The 21,056-nt window shown below is 35.5% G+C and overlaps 2 protein-coding genes across 5 annotated transcripts; one reads left to right on the top strand and one right to left on the bottom strand.

The window, feature by feature from the left end:
* Nucleotides 1-13,449: 13,449 nt before the first annotated feature.
* On the bottom strand, nucleotides 13,450-14,252 carry LOC119770478. Its single transcript, XM_038265457.1, has 2 exons — nucleotides 14,143-14,252; nucleotides 13,450-14,085 (listed from the first exon to the last, which is right to left on the bottom strand). The coding sequence occupies exons 1-2, from the start codon at nucleotides 14,222-14,224 to the stop codon at nucleotides 13,754-13,756; spliced, it is 414 nt and encodes a 137-aa protein (XP_038121385.1). The 5' UTR covers nucleotides 14,225-14,252; the 3' UTR covers nucleotides 13,450-13,753.
* Nucleotides 14,253-18,163: 3,911 nt separating this feature from the next.
* LOC119770163 lies at nucleotides 18,164-19,884 on the top strand. 4 transcript variants are annotated; one of them, XM_038264574.1, is made up of 4 exons: nucleotides 18,164-19,047; nucleotides 19,106-19,186; nucleotides 19,480-19,597; nucleotides 19,701-19,884. In XM_038264574.1, exons 1-4 carry the CDS (start codon nucleotides 18,401-18,403, stop codon nucleotides 19,767-19,769), a joined length of 915 nt encoding a protein of 304 aa, XP_038120502.1. In that variant the 5' UTR covers nucleotides 18,164-18,400; the 3' UTR covers nucleotides 19,770-19,884. The 4 variants fall into 4 exon arrangements, with proteins under 4 accessions (XP_038120502.1, XP_038120504.1, XP_038120503.1 ...); XM_038264576.1 differs by lacking the exon at nucleotides 19,106-19,186; XM_038264575.1 differs by lacking the exon at nucleotides 19,480-19,597 and having other exon boundaries at nucleotides 19,106-19,229.
* The last annotated feature ends 1,172 nt before the right edge of the window (nucleotides 19,885-21,056 follow it).

Here is a 21,056-nt window from a genome sequence, read left to right as displayed (position 1 = left end):
AGTAAAATGGTTTCAAATAGTTGAAATTCAAAATGAAATACAACTCCTATTCGAAATATTCCCGAAAAACCTTCAAATTCAAAAGACTTCAAAATTTCAATGGAATTAGACGTGCAATCAGCTGAAAACAATTAAAAATGAATTTCAAGCAAAATTATGTAAATAGGCCCATGCTAGTTTGTAAACAAAGAGTCTAGCCTACTCACGTCAGTGGATGTTTACATTAGGAAAGAGCAGGATAGACTCTTTGTTTACACTTTGGCATTGGCCCATTTACATTGTTTTGCTTGATTTTTATAATGTTTGAGTTTGTTTTAAAAAAAAATGAATCCTTGTAAAAATCGAATGTACTGTACAGTTTACTTTCGCGGAAAAATAAAATTTCACCGATATTGAGATATCTTGAACACTGATGATCGCAAGACCAGAAACCAGGTGTAATAAGCATTTAAAACACTTTTTTCATTCAAATTTTGAATCCATGGCCAGTAATTAAATTTCTTTATTTTTGAATTTCGGAAAGAATCAGAAGAAACTGAAAATTTCTTCTGATCTTTGTTTTTTAACTTGATTTGCGTGAAAAATAGATGTTTAAGAATTGATAGATTCATTATTTTTAATCGTTCGATTTTTGTTCGGACAACATAAATTTGACAAGCAATTGCTTTCGCAAGACCTAAATTGGAGATAAAATTAAAAGTATAAAATGGGATAAATTTGAACACAGTGTCATCCTGTGTATGGCAACACGAATTTTTTAAACAAAAATCATCGTAATTTTTAACATTTTTTATTATTTTTTATTATACCTTTAGAATGTTTTTCGATCAACAATTTTGAAGAAACATGAAGTTAGTCTCATTCATCAGTAAATTTTGTAGCCAAAACGGGATGACACTGTTTTTTTTTTTTTTTCTTGACTTATTTTTATTAGGTCCTTTTAGGTGCTGTGACCAGGTTGGGACCGAGGATCAGTAAAACAATATATAATAACAAAAAAAAACTCCTTAAATTCCATACTTGGAGATCATGTAACTGACGAGGGTTACTTGGTCCAAGCGGGTCTTGCAGGTCTTGAACCTGCCGATGTACTCGGAGAAAATCCCCCACAGCTCAGCCGAACTGTAGAGTACCTCCCCGGCTTCCTTCTCCGTGGCTCCACCGTCTCGGGGGCCACCTTGGCTGGGGATGACACTGTAATACAGATCCAATTAGATCTCTGATTCTTGTTGAGTTAAGCAAACCACTTATTCTACATCAATCACCATCTCATTCTTGCATTACTTCCTTACCAGACCATCCTGATATGCGGTCATCAGAAAACCTGTTTTCCACAATCCGTACCTGGAAGCCAAAAAAAAATCCCGTCCAACCTTACAAGAGATAATAAAATCAAAACAAATGTTTGCTTCCCCTCGCCCAAGCATCGGCAACATATCCGCCGCATCCTTAATCCTTCATCCTTGCAGCACAAGGACCCAGGACGACGACGACGCAGCAAATTCGTTGATGACCTTTTCATTCACCCTTCGCTTCACACGGCAACCCTTTTGCCGGAATGTCCTGTCCCATCGCCGAGCAGTCCCGTCCAGGAGGACGATGTCCAAACCGGTCTTTTGGGTGGTTGGGAGGAAAAAAATCCAGTGGGGTGGAAAACTGGACTGGCTAGTTTTGGACGGCAGTCGGTTTTTTTTTCTTCTTGAGAAATGTACATCCTTGCTGCAGGACAATTAAGAAGGTCCTGTGTGTCCGGAAGAAGGACAACATTCGAGGGAATCGTGGGAAATATTCCTCAAACGTGGCAAATGGTCTTTATTGCCGGATGGACGACCTCATTTGCATATTACGAAAATTAAATCCTCGGCGACAGACTCTAATGATTTGGACGAAAGGGCTAGTTTTGCCGGTGCGTGACGTAACTGTCAACCGTATTCTGCCGAGAGTAACGGAATTTTCGGTGAGAATTTCGACTGCGTGCACTCTGCAGCTCTTTAATGATCTTGACCCCTTTGCGTGCGAGCGGAGAGCACGGTTTTAATCCGACCAGTGAAGGAGAGCGGCACGATTTGGACTGGTTCGGGTGCTTGTTAAAAGTCGTTGGTTGGAATTAGCGTTTTAAATTCATGAATTAATTTATTCTTTTAAAAAATGCAACGTTTGTTAGCATTGGGCTTTTATTTTCACAATATTTTTCACATTCATTGCTATCTTTTTTTCTTCGATATTTAGGCTGGTACAAATTTTATTTAAAGATTTTGTCTCCCCCCTTCAAAATTGGCCCGCAAAATCAGGGAGCAAAACAACATTTCAAAAAGCTTCAAAATGTCAATGGAAATTGAATTGAAAACAGCTGAAATCAATTTAAAATGCATTCCTCTGCGTTCAGAACCATTTTTAGCAGGGCTGTGGAGTCGGAGTCGGAGCCGGAGTTGGTGGAGTCTTTTTGGGGACCTGGAGTCGGAGTCGGAGTCGGAGTCGTCAAAACTCTAATAGCTGGAGTCAGAGTCGGAGTCGGAGCCGGAGTCGTAAATTTCTGTTAGACCCTGAGTCGGAGCTGGAGTCGGAGTTGTCAAAATTTTTTATATAATTTACGTACTTATTTATTGTTCAATATTTGTTTTAATTCAGGTTAATTCCCATTTTTTATATTTTAAATTTAATGATTGAATTGCGAGCACTGCGTTGACATGTTTTTGTTTAATTTATTTTTTGGTTCAATATATTTATAAGGCACCATGATGTTTTCGAAGCATTTTTATTGTGATTGGAAAGCTCACTATCAGTATTTAACAAAAATAATTATGTTTTTAAAACATTATCAACTATTATATCAATCTTCTACTTGGAACGCAACATGCTCATTTTGCATGTAAAAAAAACAAATCAAAGTGTCGTGCTAAAAACATTTCAAGCTGACAAAAAAAATCGAAAATAAGTTGCAACTAATTTTGAAATACAGTTAAACCGGCGCTCTTATGCTTCGCATATGCAACTTTGCATATACGAGTCATTGAATTTATTAGATGTATCGATTACCCCAATGTTTACAATTTCTTTACAAAACTCATAAGTGTTGTTGATCCTTAAATAATATCGTTGAACAAGTCTATTTTTTTTAATGCCTCAAATCGGGGTGATATAATTGATATAATTTAATTCTTTTTTCAAATATTGGAATTTTCTCATCATTTGTATGTTTAAAGTGTGTACTGGGCTGGATCACATGTCAAATAAATTCAAAAAAGCTTTAAAAAATAATTACCGTAAACCGGGGTGACTTTGATAGGATTTCAATTTGTTTTTGGAATATTTTCCAACAGGTAAGGTTTTTCTCAAGATTATAATTTTTAAAACATGTACTGGGGTAGATTACACAAAGTCCATGTACTATTTCGGAAAAAAAGTTTTTTCAATAATGTTTAGAACAATAGTTACGTTAAAAATTCTTAGTTTTAATTCCGGGGTGACTTTGATAGTCATAGTTTTTCTTGTTTAAATCATATTTAAGATGTTCAAATTTTATTTGTGCGTTGAATGTACCATCACTAAAGAAGCTGATATAGTTTTTGAGAAAAAAAATTCAATGGTTCTATTTAGTTAGCTTAATTTATAAGCTTTTTAGCAAAATACACATAAATTTTAGGTAAAATTGTTAAAACGTCGGAATTTTGCCTGAAATTTGTTAAAACTAGTTTTGTTTATAAAATTATCGATTTATATTGCATTTTATACTGAATTCAAAGCACGAATCACAAGTTTTCACATTTTACATGAAATTTGTTCAACTGAAATTGCATATAAATTTGGAGATTTTTTTTAAATGTGTTTCAAAAATACATATTATTTAATATTTACAAACTTTTTTAACCTTCTCCTAGTGGAAAATTGTCCAAAGAATCCGAAAATGCATTCCATTTTCCGATTAAAAATAATGTTCATTTGGAAAATCATGACACTTTGAAAAGTTTAAAATAATGACTTTCATCAACATTTTCTTAACTATAGTTAACTAACTTTTTAAACTTGTCAAAATTTTATGAAAAGTTCTTCTTGAGGTACTTTGAACACTTCTCTACCACGGTCAGTATGTTTCTAAACCATTCCTTACGTATTTTAATTGTACTCTTCATTTTGCGGAAAAATCGCAAACCTATCAAAGTCACCCCATTTTACGATACTTTGAAAATTGTTTATTTCAAAACCAGGGTATCTTTGATAGTTACTGCACACCAAATTTCTCATAACTGAATTCAGTTAAATTTACTAAAATCTGCACTACTAAAATTATCAGTAAATGAAAAAAAAATTGAAAATTAGTGTAGCTAGCTTTTAACTTAAAAAAAATAATGTAAATTTAAAGTAGTTAAATAAATTGGAACAATTTTGCAAACAACAAAATTCAAATTTACTCAGAAAATTGTTTTGCTGAAAATGCGTTTTTTTTTTAATATTTAAAAAACAGATTTGGTGTCGGAGTCAGAGTCGAAGCCGGAGTCAACAAATTTCGGAAAGCTGGAGTCGGAGTTGGAGTCGGAGTCGGCTAGAGTTGGTAGGCCGGAGACGGAGTTGGAGCCGGAGTCAATAATTTGTGGAAAGCCGACGCCGGATTTTTAGCATGTTTGGAGTGATTCAAACAACTTTAGAATTTTTGAAAATTTCCGATGCTTATCGCTAAATGTTTTTTGTTTCGCTAAAATTTCTGTTTCGTCTATTCTTACATTTTTTGAATTAATTTGCAAAACAACCGAACTAGTGTAAAATGCATTTTAAAACACTTTTTCCATGCAAATGTTGAAACTAGGGCTTGTTATTTCAATATTTTTATATTTTTATATTTTTTTTTGCGCCTTGTGGCGGAGGTACGACCCCTTCCATTTTTGAACATGCAAAAAATGAGGTGTTTTTCAATCATTTGCGGCCTGAAACGGTGATGAGATGAAAATTTGGTGTCAAAGAGACTTTTATGTAAAATTAGTTGCCCGATTTGATTGCGTACTCAGATTCCGAAAAAAAACGTATTTTTCATCGAAGAATCACAAAACAAGTTTTAAAAACTCTGCCATTTTTTATTACTTGACTGTAAATTTTTTTGAGACATGTCATTTTATGGGAAATTTAATGTACTTTTTAAATCTACATTGACCCAGAAGGGTAATTTATTCATTTTGAACAAAACTTTTCATTTTAATATTTCGTGTTTTTAACTTTGCAGGCTTATTTTTTTAGAGTGTAACAATGTTCTACAAAGTATATATGATATAGAAACATAAGGGGTTAGCTTGTAATTATTCTACGAAAAAAGTTTTGAAAAAGTTACTTTTTGCAATTCCACTGTGAAACTGTCAACTTTTCCTGCCCTTCTGGAGAAACGAAACGGCCTACTTTTCCCTACCAAAAATAACAGAATGGAAAATTAATACCTTTCAATAACAGTGCTGAAAAGTCCTACTTTTCAGCACTGAAATGGGTGCTGAAAAGTTGAACTTTTCAGCACTAGTATCGAAAAGTAACATTTTTCAATATTGTTTTGTTTTGAACGATACATTTACTATACACATGAATGTTTGACATAAAATTCCATTATATAAGCGTTTTTCGGAATTGCAAAAAATGTTGTAAGCAACTCATTGCAAAACTTGATTTTTTCAGCACTCGTCGTATTTATCCAACTCGGTAAACCTCGTTGGATAAATGTACCACTCGTGCTGAAAAAATCTTCTTTTTGCAACTTGTTGCATAAACTACTATTTTGCGTTTCTCTTTGTTTCGTCGTCCGTGTCTGTCGCGGGAACGGCCATAATTAACGGTTAACCCTCTACTGCCCAAATTTTTTTTTCGAAAATTTTTATTTTTCCCGTGTTCAGGAGGTCATTTTGAGCAACTTTTGTTCTACGAGAAACTTTACTTCTCTTGTTTTATGTTTTTCTTGTTTCATTTTTAGTATTTTTATTTGTATTTATCTTGTTTAGTTTATGTTTTTTTTTTTTTATTTTTTTTTTTAATTTATATTTATTCAAATTTTTTTTTTTCCATGTACATTCATTCAGTTAAAATATTATTGAGTGTCCAATCACAAACGATGACTTTTCACCTCAATTTTAAATACTAGCAACTTTCATTTATTCATGAAATATTGTAGCTTTCGCAATTCAGTGTTTTCAAATGTAGGAGGTCCTACATGTACAAAAGGGAAAAGGGATACCTTAAAACTAACTTATAAACTATATAAAGAGCGGATCAATGCAGCTGAAGACTGCAATGATTTTTGTCGAAATGCATCAATTATCTTATTGGACATAACATCCAAAGTGTCAACTTCGGCTAATTGATGAAGTTCACTGGTGCTGAACCAGGGAGGAAGTTTCAGAATCATTTTCAGAATTTTGTTCTGAATCCTCTGAAGTTTTTTCTTCCTGGTTAAGCAACAGCTTGTCCAGATCGGCACTGCATAAAGCATGGCAGGTCTGAAAATTTGTTTATAAATTAACAGTTTATTCTTGAGACAAAGTCTAGAATTCCTGTTTATAAGTGGATACAAACATTTAATATATTTGTTACATTTAACCTGGATACTTTCAATGTGATCCTTGTAAGTAAGGTTTTTGTCAAAACCAAGTCCAAGATATTTCACTTGATCCTCCCACTTTAAATTTACCTCATTCATCTTTATAATGTGATGACTTTTGGTTTAAGAAAATCAGCCCTTGGTTTGTGAGGGAAAATAATAAGTTGAGTTTTTGCAGCATTTGGAGTAATTTTCCATTCTTTCAAATAAGAATTGAAAATATCCAAGCTTTTTTGTAATCTTCTTGTGATGACACGAAGGCTTCTGCCTTTGGCGGAGATGCTTGTGTCATCAGCAAAAAGTGATTTCTGACATCCTGGGGGCAAATCAGGCAAGTCAGAAGTAAAAATATTGTATAAAATTGGACCCAAAATGCTTCCTTGAGGGACGCCAGCACGTACAGGTAGTTGATCAGATTTGCTATTCTGATAACATACCTGCAGAGTACGATCCGTCAAATAATTTTGAATAATTTTCACGATATAAATCGGAAAATTAAACCTTTTCAATTTCGCAATCAAACCTTTATGCCAAACACTGTCAAATGCTTTTTCTATGTCTAGAAGAGCAGCGCCAGTAGAATAGCCCTCAGATTTGTTGCTTCGAATTAAATTTGAAACTCTCAACAACTGATGAGTAGTTGAATGCCCAAGGCGAAATCCAAACTGCTCATCAGCGAAAATTGAATTTTCATTAATGTGCGTCATCATTCTATTAAGAATTATTCTTTCGAATAATTTACTAATAGATGAAAGCAAACTAATGGGCCGATAGCTTGAGGCTTCAGCAGGATTTTTATCCGGTTTCAAAATCGGAATTACTTTGGCATTTTTCCAACTACTGGGAAAATATGCCAAATCAAAACATTTGTTGAAAATTTTGACCAAGCAACTTAAAGTTGCTTCTGGTAATTTTTAATTAAAATGTAAAAATGCCATCCTCACCAGGGGCTTTCATATTATTAAATTTTTGATAATAGATTTTATTTCATTCAGATCCGTATTAAAAACTTCATCTGATGAAAATTCTTGTTCAACAATATTCTGAAATTCTATTGAAATTTGATTTTCAATAGGACTCAAAACATTCAAGTTGAAATTATGAGCACTCTCAAACTGCTGAGCAAGTTTTTGAGCTTTTTCCCCATTAGTTAATAGAATATTATCACCATCTTTTAAAGAAGGGATGGGTTTTGAGGTTTCTTAAGAACCTTTGAAAGTTTCCAAAAGGTTTGGAATAAGGTTTAATTTGTTCGACATCTCTTGCGAACTTTTCATTTCGCAGGAGAGTGAATCTGTGGTCAATAACCTTTTGCAAATCTTTTTGAATTCGCTTCAGTGCAGGATCACGAGAACGTTGATACTGTCTTCGGCGAACATTTTTCAGACGAATCAGAAGCTGAAGATCGTCATCAATAATGGGAGAATCAAATTTGACTTGGACTTTTGGAATAGCAATATTCCTAGCATTCAAAATTGCATTAGTTAAAGATTCCAAGGCTGAATCAATATCAGCTTTGGTTTCTAAAACAAAATCATGATTTAAATTATTCTCAATATGATGCTGATACCTGTCCCAATTAGCTTTGTGGTAATTAAACACAGAACTATTGGGTCTGGTAACTGCTTCATGAGAAAGTGAAAAAGTTACTGGAAGATGATCAGAATCAAAATCAGCATGAGTCACTAAAGGACCACAATACTGACTTTGATTTGTCAAAACCAAATCAATTGTTGATGGATTTCTAACAGAAGAGAAGCAAGTTGGCCCATTCGGGTATAAAACCGAATAAAGACCAGAAGTGCAATCTCTGAACAGAATTTTACCATTGGAATTTACTTTTGAATTATTCCAAGATTGGTGTTTGGCATTAAAATCACCGATGATCAAAAATCGAGATCTATGCCGAGTAAGTTTATTCAAATCCCCTTTGAAATAATTTTTATTTTCCCCAGTGCATTGGAATGGCAAATATGCAGCTGCAATCATAATTTTCCCAAAGGAAGTTTCAAGTTCAATGCCCAAACTTTCAATAACTTTTAACTTAAAGTCACGTAACGTGCTATAAGTCATACTACGGTGGATAACTATTGCAACTCCACCGCCATTTCGATTCATTCGGTTATTAGTTATAACTTTATAATCTGGATCACTTTTCAAATAAGTGCCAGTTTTTAAAATGTTTCGGTTATAACAGCAACATGCACGTTATGAACTCGTAAAAGTTGAAAAATTCATTTTCTTTCGCTTTTAAAGAGCGAGCATTAAAATTCATAATATTGATGGAATTACTTAGATCCATGATTAAACTTCAGGGTAAGAACAACATCATTCGCAAATTTTAATCCAATCTGGATTGCTTCCATCATGGATGTAGCATTACTCATTGTTTGAATCAAACCAAACAGTGAGTTTTGCAAAAAGTCATTTTTCAAACGTAACATCGCCGAGATCAGAAGATCCCAAAGCGTTGCCAGCAGAAAAATTTTCAAATGAAATTTGAGGTACCTGGCCAATTTCAGGAAGAATTGCAGAGGATTTGAAATTTTTGGATGTACCTGAAACAGCGGCAGCATAGGAAATACCGTTGCCTGTTTCAATGGTAGAAGTATTTTTTCTAGCTCTCTCATTAGAGGGAGATAGCAAAAACGTTTGGTTTAAAGTTTCAGGTACAACCTGACTTTGAGAAAATTTCGGTTTGGATTTCGGCTGATGCTTAGCACGAGAATCCAAAACCTTTTTTCTGATGGGGCAATCCCAAAAATTTGATTTGTGATTTCCACCACAATTTGCACATTTAAATTGGGTGACTTCTTTCACGGGACAATTGTCCTTGTCGTGAGAAGAATCCCCGCAAACCATGCATTTTGGAACCATGGCGCAATGATCAGTACCGTGACCGAATGCCTGGCAACGCCGGCACTGGGTCAGATTCTGGCCATTACCGCCATGTTTCTTAAAATGCTCCCACTTTACCCGTACATGGAACAAAAACTGAACTTTGTCCAAAAGTTTCAAATTGTTGATTTCATTTCTGTTGAAATGAATCAGATAAAATTGTGAAGTCAAACCAAAGCGAGAAATATTCCCGTTTGATTTTTTCTTCATCGGTATTACTTGGGATGGGGCAAAGCCAAGCAACACCTTAAGTTCGTTTTTGATCTCATCCACCGACAAGTCGTTGGAGAGACCTTTCAAGACCGCCTTGAATGGCCGAGCATTCTTGGTCTCATACGTGTAGAAATTGTGTTTGTGGTTTTTCAAATAACCAACAAAAGTTTGGTGGTCTTGTAAAGATTCCGTCAACAAGCGACATTCTCCTCTTCGACCAAGCTGGAACGAAACTTTCAAATTGCAAGTTTCCTTGCAATTCTTCAGTTGCGTTCGAAAGCTGGCCAAATCGGAGACGGAAGTCACTACAATTGGCGGAGCCTTTACTCGTTTCTCGACGGCAGAAGGCTCAGTACGAGGAGAAGGTTCCTTGTCATCAGTTTCGGATAAAACACCGAAACTGTTTGTCAATGGAATTGGAGGATTGACCTCACATTCAGAATCAGAATCAGACCTCAGAAGAGGCTGTTTTCTTTTTCTGTTTCCGTTAGCCGGTTTAGCGTTCAAACGCTTCACCGACGTAACGACCAAATCTTCAGAAGATTTGCGTTTACCTTTGTTTTGACGCATTTTGCAAGCAAAGTTCTCTTAAAAGGTGGCTTCGTTTGTAAAATACAACAAAATTTCAGGCGGGGTTAGTCTTGAAAAGACTGTTTAGAATTTTGGAAAATAACTCAGGTAGTCTTTAAAAAGACTGTGAATTTTGTTTTGAAATAACTCTGAGCTTAGGTAGTAAAAAATACCGCAGCTCTAGTGTCCGTTCACCACGAAGGTTCGCAAGACACTGAGTTTAGTTTATGTTTGTTTTTGGTATTATTTGGTCTACTCTACCACCTCTTCCCGAGCAGGGGTAAATAACACGGGAATACCAAATTTTGGTATTACTTGGGCAAATAACAGCGACCAAAATGTGCCCTTGGTTGCCCAGTAATAGATGGTAAAATACCATGAAATCATTCCAAAATCTTGTATGTGGAAGGGCACAACAATACCAAACCATGTTATTCCAAGGGTAAAATAATACCTCAAAATAAAACCATTTCAATACCAAGTTTAGGTCTTCTGGATTTTTGAACATTGCTTGAATACCAAAACTTGGTATTGCCATGGTTTTATTTTTAGGTATTCCGCCCTTGGAAAATCATATTTTGGTATTTCTGTGGTCTTTCACATACATGATTTTGGTATGATTTCATGGTATTTTACCATCTATTACTGGGCAATCAAGAGCACATTATGGTCGCTGGTATTTGAACAAGTAATACCAAAATTTGGTATTTTCATACCATTTTAGTGCAGCAGTTGCAGTTAGTGAAAAAACGGAAATTATTCATATGCAACAGCCAAATCTACTCACCTGATGATTCCATGTTGTTATTAGTGATATTCTTCACCACACCGAATGCATTTGTCATTGATGAACGGCCTGTGCTTGAAGTTCTTGAAGCTTCTGAAAAATAACAAGATTGAAAAATAAGTATTATTAAAATGAAACTGAATTGAAATTCACAAAATTCATTAATCTGTCGATTGACTCGTTTTTCAAAGTATTTGGTTATCCCGACTTAGAGATATTTCAACGTTTTTGAAAAAAATATTAGTGGGTATATTACACTAATTTTTAAAATCATCTTTAACATTTTTGGGTTTCAAGTCATTTTAGCGCAAAATTAATTAACTCGTAAAATTTTTTTAACAAATTTCCCATAGTTTCAGAGGAAATTGATGAAACCTTTCAATATTCAAATAATACCAAAATGTGCCATCCTGACTTAGAAAATTTTCCACAATTTCAAGTCATTTCTGTAGGGGGTATATCAAAAATGTTTAAAATCAAGTTTGAAATTTCCGGTTTTCAATTAAAGCATTCGCTTTGAGACATCATTTTAGCGCAAAATTAATTATTTTGTCAAAATTTTCCCATAGTTTCAGAGGAATTTGATAAAACACTTTAATACCAAAATAATACCAAAATGTGCCATCCTGACTTAGAAAATTTTCCACAATTTCAAGTCATTTCTATAGGGGGTATATCAAAAATGTTTAAAATCAAGTTTGAAATTTCCGGTTTTGAATGAAAGCATTCGCTTTGAGACATCATTATAGCACAAAATTAATTATTTTGTCAAAATTGGTCAAAATTTTCCCATAGTTGCAGAGGAATTCGATAAAATACTGTAATACCAAAAGAATACCAAAATGTGGTGTTCGATCATTGACAAATTCTGCAATTTTGCAATATCAAAACAATACCTTAAATTGGTATGATACCACATTTTGCTCTTGCATAATCCTTAAGACAAATTTTAAAGGGTCCAGGAATACCAAAATTTGGTATTGATACCAGAGAAAGGTATTATTACGCATTTCCCTTGTTATTTACCCATGCTCGGGTTATCATTACATCTTGCCTTTCTTATTTTTTCATGTTTTTACAGTAACTTTTTAAATTTTTTGCATGTTTTTCACATTTTCTGCTATAAAATGGAACCATTGTCATAAAAATTGTAAATAAATGCGTAGAGGCATAGTCTGGGGCACTAGAAAAATTACTGCATACTTATTTTTACTTAAAATATAGGAAATGTTAGTGAAAAACACAGCCAAAGTTGACCCGTAAAAAAATTACATTTTTAAAAACATTGGCAAAGTCACATAAAAAAAGTCAAACTTCCAACCCTAAAATTTTGCAAAATTTTAAAAGTTCTTCTTTCCAATGCTTTTAGAAGATCAAAAATTGGTTGAAAAATTGATTTTTGGCGATTTTTAAATCGAAGCCCGTCTAGAGGCGGGGTTGGGTTGTAGAGGGTTAAAATCAACGACGACTAACTTTTTCAAAACTTTTTTTCGTAAAATCGCGATAACTCGTGATGTTAGTAAGCAATCCTCTTATGTTTATAATTCCTTTTTTGTAATTGTCTGCTCTACAACTTTGTGCAACATTGTTACAATTTAAAAAGATGATTCGAAAAGTACATTAAATTTCCCATAAAATGACATGTTCTAAAAAAAATTCAGTTTAGTAACGGAAAATGGCAGATTTTTTAATACTTTTTTTGTGATTTTTCGATGAAAAATAAGTTTTTTTTTCGGGATTCTGAATACGCCATCAAATTGGGCATCTAATTTTACATAAAAGTCTCTTGACACCAAATTTCTATCTCATCACCGTTTCAGGCTGCAAATTATTGAAAACACCTCTTTTTTCGCATGTTGAAAAATAAAAGGGGTCGTATCGCCCCTCCGTCACGAGATATCAAAAAACGGACCTCGGATTCGTGATCAGGGACAAAAGTTACCCCTTAGGATAAAGTTTCACGCAAATCGAAGAGGGGTCGGGGCAACTGCTGTGTGAATTACACATATATTATAGGGAATGCAATTGATTTCACTCCACTAGTCTGGTTTGGTGAATTTACGTTCAACATTTGATGAAACAGGTCTTGTTTGAACAGCTGAAAATCATTTTTTCTGCAATGGAAAAGTCCCAGATAGTTTTTTTTTTCAAGGCCGATAATGTTGTCAGCGAGCCTAACGTTGTTTTTCATTATTTAAGATTTTTGAAAGATCTTTTTTTCAGTCAGGAAATATTGCTAATTTGCAAACTCACAAAACAAACAAAAAACAGGATTGTTTCGGATGCAGTTAATTATTCCCACTCCAAACTAGCCACAATAAGCTTAAGCTTTATAGTTTCCTCTCTTTGGACAAACTAACTTCCTAAGAAAACAAACTAAATCAGTGGAAATACATATTGGCTATAAGATTGCATGCCTATGGATGAGCAGCGGTGCGACTTAAATCAGTTTATTAGGGTAGTTTAACTTAATATTGGCATGCTGCCGAATGGCATGCACTGAACTTTAAGCCCTCAACTTTATTCGAAAACTGGCTGATTCACTCTAGGAAGCAAAAGCTGCCTATATTATACACTCTTCGGCGCTGTTATGTATATAATGCTAAAAGCTGTTCATTAATAATAATCGCCACAATAAACAACCCAGCAGCGGTGATTCCACAATATGTGCGAACCTCGACGGTCAGCTCTTCATCAACCGTTGACCTCGCCTGCTTCTTTCATCCCCGGTACCGCCGCCCAGCAAAGTGCCTTACGCCCCATTTGAAGTTGGCATTTTTGTCCGTCTTGATGTAAGTATGCACCGGCCCACTGACCCCAGTGGGTAGCTTCCTGGCATCACTGCTGCTGCTGCTGTCATAATCACGATCACGATATTGATCATCATCATCTGCGTCGTCTTCGTGGGGTCGTTTGTAATGGCGATATTGCATCGATTCAGCGCCGATGTTGCTGGCCACCTTTGCGGTCATTTTCGCAGCTAGTGGGGTCCGCGGCAATTGGGTTGAAGTTGGTTGAACTCCGGTGAGATGTTTGAAGCTTGAAGATCTCCCTGGGAAAGAACAACATGGTTTGGGGATCGATCATCTGAAAAGAACGGTTAACTTACCATTATTTAGCAATTGACCATCAACGGTACAAATGATCAGTACTCCAACAACCAATGCCATTGCCAAACTTTTAATAATCATTTTACCTTTCAACGAGGGCTGTCTTTCCCAAACTGTCGCCGATCTTACACTAAAAAGACGTGCAACGATCAGTGACTGTAAATACTTCCCTTTCTTTAGTTGTCAATTTCACTGCAGGGAAGGTGTTATCATCTCTTGCCGTAATAACCATTCCACCGCAAGTTGGCACTTAACTTAATAAAATGAAAAACTACATGCGCCAACAGCGTGCACCACCATCGATTTGTAACTGATTTAACAGTTGGTTGGTTTTCCATTTTGTCCGATGACTTGCCCGAAGAAAGGGAAAATCAAATCGATGCAAAAGAAAAATCGCACGTAATCGCGACTGAAAGCACAACAAGCATCGGTCGGTAATTCATAGCGTGTTTGCAAAGTGGTTGTGCTTCCGTTTGTTGTTTTTGTTTTCACCGAACAAGTGGGTTAGGGTGCTGCGTGGCCAGCAATGGGGTCTCAGTATGGACATGATTGGGCCTGCCCAGCAGTTGGATGTAACAGATATTATGTCACGAAAGGGAATTATTGCTGGCGATTACGAATTGGGCTTTTCAGGGCAATGTTGTAGCAACTTTGGTAGTGACCTAGTACTTAAAATAAAATAATAAAAATTGTTCTCAAAGTTTCTATGCATCATAACATGAATCAAATCGAGAAAAAAACTATTTGCATTTCACACATCGTTCTTGAAGATCCCATGAAAAGCATTGTGATAAATGATTTACAGTCATGCCTTGGTTTAGCACCGCATATGGGTGATGCAAAACCGAGGCGTGTATAACTGAAGCATTGTCTATACACTCAACCGCCGATGGTCCCTTTGATACCAAATTTCTATCTCATCACCGTTTCAGGATGCAAATTATTGAAAAACACCTCTTTTTCGCATGTTCAAAAATGGATGGGATCGTACCGCCCCTCCGTCACGAGATAACAAAAAACGGACCTCGGATTCGTGATCAGAGACAAAAGTTACCTCTTAGGACAAAGTTTCACGCAAACCGAAGAGGGGTCATGGCAACTGATGTGTGAGTTGGCGGAGAATTACCCTATTGCATTATGGGTATCAAATGATCGAGATTTTTTAGCACATTTCAAAAATTGTAATAGATTTTTTGAAAAACTAAAATTTTTCACAAAATTACGTATGAAGTTACTTACAATTTGGGTATCAAATAATTGGGATTTTTTCTCACATTTCGAAAGCAATAACAAAAAAAAATTGAAAATACTCTAAATTTTCACAAAACTTTTTATTTTCGAAAAAAAATTCTGCAAATTTCAGTAAAAACACGTTATATTAATTCTCATATTTTTGACAAAACTATGTATTTTCGAAAAAAAACCTGAAAATGTTCGATTTTTTACAATATGGGTAACAAATAGTCGAGATTTTTTCATACATTTCGAAAACAATAACCAAATATTTGAAATACACAAAATTTTCACAAGATCAGGTATTTTCGAAAAAAATAGTAGAAATTTCTGTTTTCAGCAAAACGGGTACCGTAAACTGGGGTGACTTTGATAGCCCGGGGTGACTTTGATAGGTTTTTCAAATGCCCGTCAAATGAATATCTAAACATTTTTAAGAATTTTGTGTATGTAAGCATCAAGGGATAGCTTATTATCAAACATGTATGCAAAAATGTTAACAGTCACATTGGATGTAACAAAATTAGTGGCCAAATCAAATTTCTATCAATGACACCCCGGGCTATCAAAGTCACCCCAGTTTACGGTATCAAAAGATCGGGATTTTTTTCATACATTTCGAAAGTAAGAACACATTTTTTAAATGCTCAAAATTTTCACATAACTACGTAATTTCGAGAAAAAAAATCCTAAAAATTTCAGTTATTGGGTATCAAATAACCAGATATTTTTCATACAATTCGATAGTAATAATAGTTTTTGTCAAATACTAAAAATATTCACAAAACTACGCATGTTTTGAAAAAAAAAAAATTTATACAAGATGGCTATTTAATGATTTTTTTAATAAATTTCTATGGTTTTTTTTTTTTGTAAATACTCACAAAACTATGTTCTTTATTAAAAAAAAGTCAGAATTTATTATTTTAATTGTGGGTATCTAATGATCGAAAATTTTGTATAACTTTTGAAAGTTATAGTACTTTTTTGAGAGTACTCAAAATTTTGTGCCATGACTTTCAAAATTAATGAATAAATCCCAAAAAAATATCCATATTGCAAAAAACGGAAATTCCAAGTAATTTTTTTCTCGAAAATACGTAATTTGGCAAAAATTTTAAGTATTTTACATATATATTGATAATTTCAAAATGTATGGAAAATCCCGGTTATTTGATACCCATATTGTTATTTATATATTTTTTTTGATAAACTTAGTTAAGCGAAAATTTTAAGTATTTCTTAAAAAATTGTTATTACTTTCAAAATGTATGAATCATCTTGATCATTTGATACTCATTTTGTAAAAAAACGGAAATATTGAGTGCTTTTTTTTATCAAAATTACGTAGTTTGGTGAAAATTTCAAGTACTTCACAAAAAAAATATTGCTTTCAAAATGTATAAAAAATCCTGATCATTTGGTATTATAAAAAACTGAAATTTCTAGTAGTTTTGCAAAAATACGTAGTTTTGTTAAAAATGTTGAGTATTTCACAAAGAAGTATAGCTTATTTGGCAATGGATGCCATAAGAAAGAAATTTAAGCGTATATTTTTTTTTTTCAACATGCAAAATGCGCACAGACGATGGTATATTTTTTTTATAAATATATATTTTTTTGAATAATGTTTTGCATTAGTTCTTTTAATCAATATTTCTTGATTTTTGATGACTAATTTTTAATTAGAAAAATAAAATTGTCTAGTCAAGGTAATTAATTTTTGTTTTCGCACAAAGCCAATATAAATAAATTTGAATCTTGAAAATATTATTTGTTTCAATTTTCAAAAATAAAATGAATATCCCCTTATTACCAGAGCTTTTATACATTTAAAAAATAAATGTGTAAATTTTGGCAAAATAACACTTCAATAGCCTGAATAATATATCTGATAAGCGATAAGCTGATCTGATTTCTTTTCGAAATCCAGCAGAAAAAATTAGGTGTGTAGCAATTTAATCAACACCGCTTAAGCAAAAAAAAGGTTATGTTTAGAGCAGACTTATGTGCTCTGAAAAACAAACGTTTTATTTGGAAACAAAAATAAGTCTTATTGGTGAAATTTAACAGCCGTTCAAATCTTAAAACGATATCTTTAATTCAAAATTCTAGTATTTATAAATCAAGTAAGCCAATTTTAGTGCACAAAGTTTCTTTCAAAGAGGGCAATCGTCCCAAAAATTTCACAAACGCCATTTTTTTAAAACTTTAGATATATTTTTTTTTGAAATATTTTAATGTTAATACAATTCTTATTTTACAGAAATTCAAAAATGACTATCAATTTGTCTGATTTTGATTCACAGCCAAATTAACGTGAAAATTACAAATCAGTTCGGTTACCGTATGCTACTGGGTTGATCGAAAAATGGCAAGGGGAACATCGATGCATTATATTTCCTCAACAAAAATCCCTTCAAAAATATTTCCAAACCATATCCTTTCCTTGACATAACATTTAATCAAAACTTAAAATTATTTTTTGTATGATGATATTCATTTTTGCATCCACTGCTCGATCGTTTAAATTTGTAATTGTTTTTTGACGTTTGCCCTTTCTAATAATGAGGATTTTTTAACTGACATGGAAATTTTGTACTATCATCGATTTTGGCAACTCCCAAAGGGCTGGCGCCAACCCCTAGGTACGGCGCTGGTCGGTGTTATTTACCTCAAATCGATCATACCTTAAATTCAATTATCTTCGGAACTAATGCTGCGGTTTTTGTTCTGCACGAACGATTCAAAGAAAATTTTTAGTACCGCCAGTTTCAACTATCAGCTTTAATTGTCTATAAATTCGATCTCACATCAATCGCCAACTTTCAATCTTTGTCCGATTGTCATCGAATCTAAATCAACTACCCTCTAAGTTTCTCGTACCATCTCTAAAGTCGAAATGAAAGTTCTCCCTTCGCGAAAATCCGGAACCACTCCGTCCTCCCCAGCTGCAAGTAAGTGCTAATAACTGCACGAGTCCGAAAAAAGCAGTGTTGCAACAGCAGGGTTGCTCCCCCAATTATGGCCTTATTAGTGGTCACCGCCTTCCCGCGACCCCGGTGGCAGCCAACCCTGGGCTGGGCGTTGGGCGCGGCCCTGCTGCTGACCAGCGGAGTGAACGGTGGCTACCCCCGTGACGTCGAGTTGATCGAGCCGGTTACGGGGAACCTTAACCGCAACGACCCACCGCCAAAGGTTGCCGCGAGTGCGCGCGGCCGGCACCACTATCCAAGTTACGTGAAAGGTCAAGACCCGGTCGAGGAGTACAATCGCCGGAGGTTGCACGTGGACACCTCGCGGTACTTGAGCGGTCACCGGGAAGCCCTCTCGCACTGGGATGGCCACCGGCAGCTGGAGGCCGAGGGGCGGGCACTTCGGGAACGGTATGGACGGCGTTCGGGGGTTGAAAGTGATCGACTGCAGAGGCAGAAAAAAGTGCAGCATCGTGAGGGGGTCGATCGAGGCAGGGGTGTGATAGGTCGCCAGAAAGTGAAAGATCCAATTAAACGGCGCGTTGGACGGCGGGTGCAGTTGGATATGGATGCTCCGAGGAGGTACGAGGAGTCGGATCCGCACGTGTTCTCGTACGAACGGGCGGAACCGTTGGTAGAGGGGGATGAAGATTCTGGAAGGCAGGCCAGTTTACCGGATGATGTAAAGTTCTTTCAGTGAGTATTTGACAGTTGTAGAATAGAATCGATCACAGGAAAAAAAAACTTTTAATAGGGATCTCTACTGCGAGCAAAAGTCTCCCCTGGAGTTGGAGTTTGGTCATCTGTACGAGACTCAGGATGGCTGGGAAGAGCGGTACGAACGTCAGGATCACAAGAATCATCGACATCAGGGAAAAGTAATGTTGTTATACTTTGTTGTTTGTCTCAGCACAATAATTATACGATTTTCTAACCAGAGATTACTAAAATTTAATGAAAATCTCGTGGTTGTGGAAGGGTTAGGAAAATAGAACAACACAAGTCAACGAATATCTTTAAGTTATTGTCATAAAATAATAGCAAATATTAATGAAAACATTGAACAACCAACTATTACCGTTAAGTACTAACCAATCACCCACTAACGCTTCCTCTTTCCTGCTTCAGCTACCTTAACTTTTTCGGTGACGGTTCGTTCAACGCCGGGTCCAAACGTGGCAACGATCAGCACTACGTCGAACAGCACGAGCGGGGATCCCGCGGGGCCGGAATCTTTCAGAAGCGGGTATAATGTCTAATTAATTTTATGTAGTTATGATTGCACTTAGTTCTATAGTACCAGAGGTTAGCTACCAGATCAATAACATTCATTTTCTGTTTCAATCCAGGTCAAGTGGGCCGACAAAAAGGGCGGATTCGGCGAGCACTATTGGGATTTGAACCACGTAACGAGCTAGAATCTACAAGTTGCTGGAGAAGGGCTCCTGAACTAGATCATGGGCTAAAGATTGCATCTGATAAAAGTTGGAAATGCAAAAATTGTTATAATTTCAAATAAAAAATAATAATTTAAAAATGCATATTGGATGATCTAAAAAATTAAAGGTGTGACAATTTTAGCTTATAACAGTCCATCTAACGCACAATAAAGCCTCAAACAGTGAACGTACTGTCCAGTCTAACCTCAAAATCTCCCTCCCCTTCAGTCTTGATGGATGCGATTAAATGTCAAGAGCGACAGCAAACTAGAAGCCAAACCCGAGTGAATATCACCGTCCGCGTGTGACCGTGGCCAACACAGCAAACGCAACGGTAACAGGGGAACCAGCCCCCAAGTGACCTTCTGGGTCTCTGCGAGGGAGAGGGTGCTCACTATTTACATTGAATCCCTGTCACAATCCCACGCCACAGCGAACAGACCCCGCAGCTTGTGGTGGTGGTGGTGGGTTATTCTAAATCAGTTTGCGGTGACTTGCGAGAATTGATTAAGTTCGCGTGCCACGCCCGTGGCAATGATGCCGCTGGGTGACCTTTCGATTTCAGATTGGGGGACTTGTTTTTCGAAATTTTGCAAGTTGTCGGAGATAAATTGCAACGGCAAAATGATAAAGAAATTTCGAGAACATTTAAAAAAATAGAAATATATCCATGTTTTATTTCAATAACAAATTTAGGATTACTTACACATCTTCGAGTGCCTTTTGGAGTTGTTCTATTTGCTTGATTGGAAAAAAAAATCCAAAGCTTGCCACAAAGAGTAGGGCAATATTGCGCGATTCCCGCTAACTTGGACTTCGCACTAAATTATTGTTATCGATCGCTCTATTACGACTTGTCAAACTGCCTTGGAAAATTTTAAATTTCCTGAAAAATGATCAAGGCGAGCTGATGTTTTAGAGCTGTCAATCGCAGTTTTTAAGTGCGAATGTCCAGTTTGGTGAAAAATTCGACTGAAAAGTAAATAAACAACTACTGGTTGCCAAGTTACAGTGCAAGGATCAATACGTCTTTGTCGAAAAAAAAACATGCTCGAAAATGGCCAGGCCTACTGAGTAAAGTTTACCGCAGAGACAAGAACACAATGCTGATTGTACAGGCGAGGTACGCTCCGTGTTCTGTTTTTTGGCCCCATGCTTAGAAGTTTTAGAACTCCTGAACCCGAAACCAATCAAAAGGACAGTTGATCGAACCCCACCTCAAGCAACTTTGATTTTTCGTTCATAACGTCATGATTCGAAATCCAA

This window comes from Culex quinquefasciatus, chromosome 3, assembly GCF_015732765.1.
Source record: "Culex quinquefasciatus strain JHB chromosome 3, VPISU_Cqui_1.0_pri_paternal, whole genome shotgun sequence".
NCBI classification, from domain to species: domain Eukaryota; kingdom Metazoa; phylum Arthropoda; class Insecta; order Diptera; family Culicidae; genus Culex; species Culex quinquefasciatus.
The sequence above is the reverse complement of the archived record's forward strand: the minus strand, read 5'-3'. Positions and strand labels throughout refer to the sequence as shown.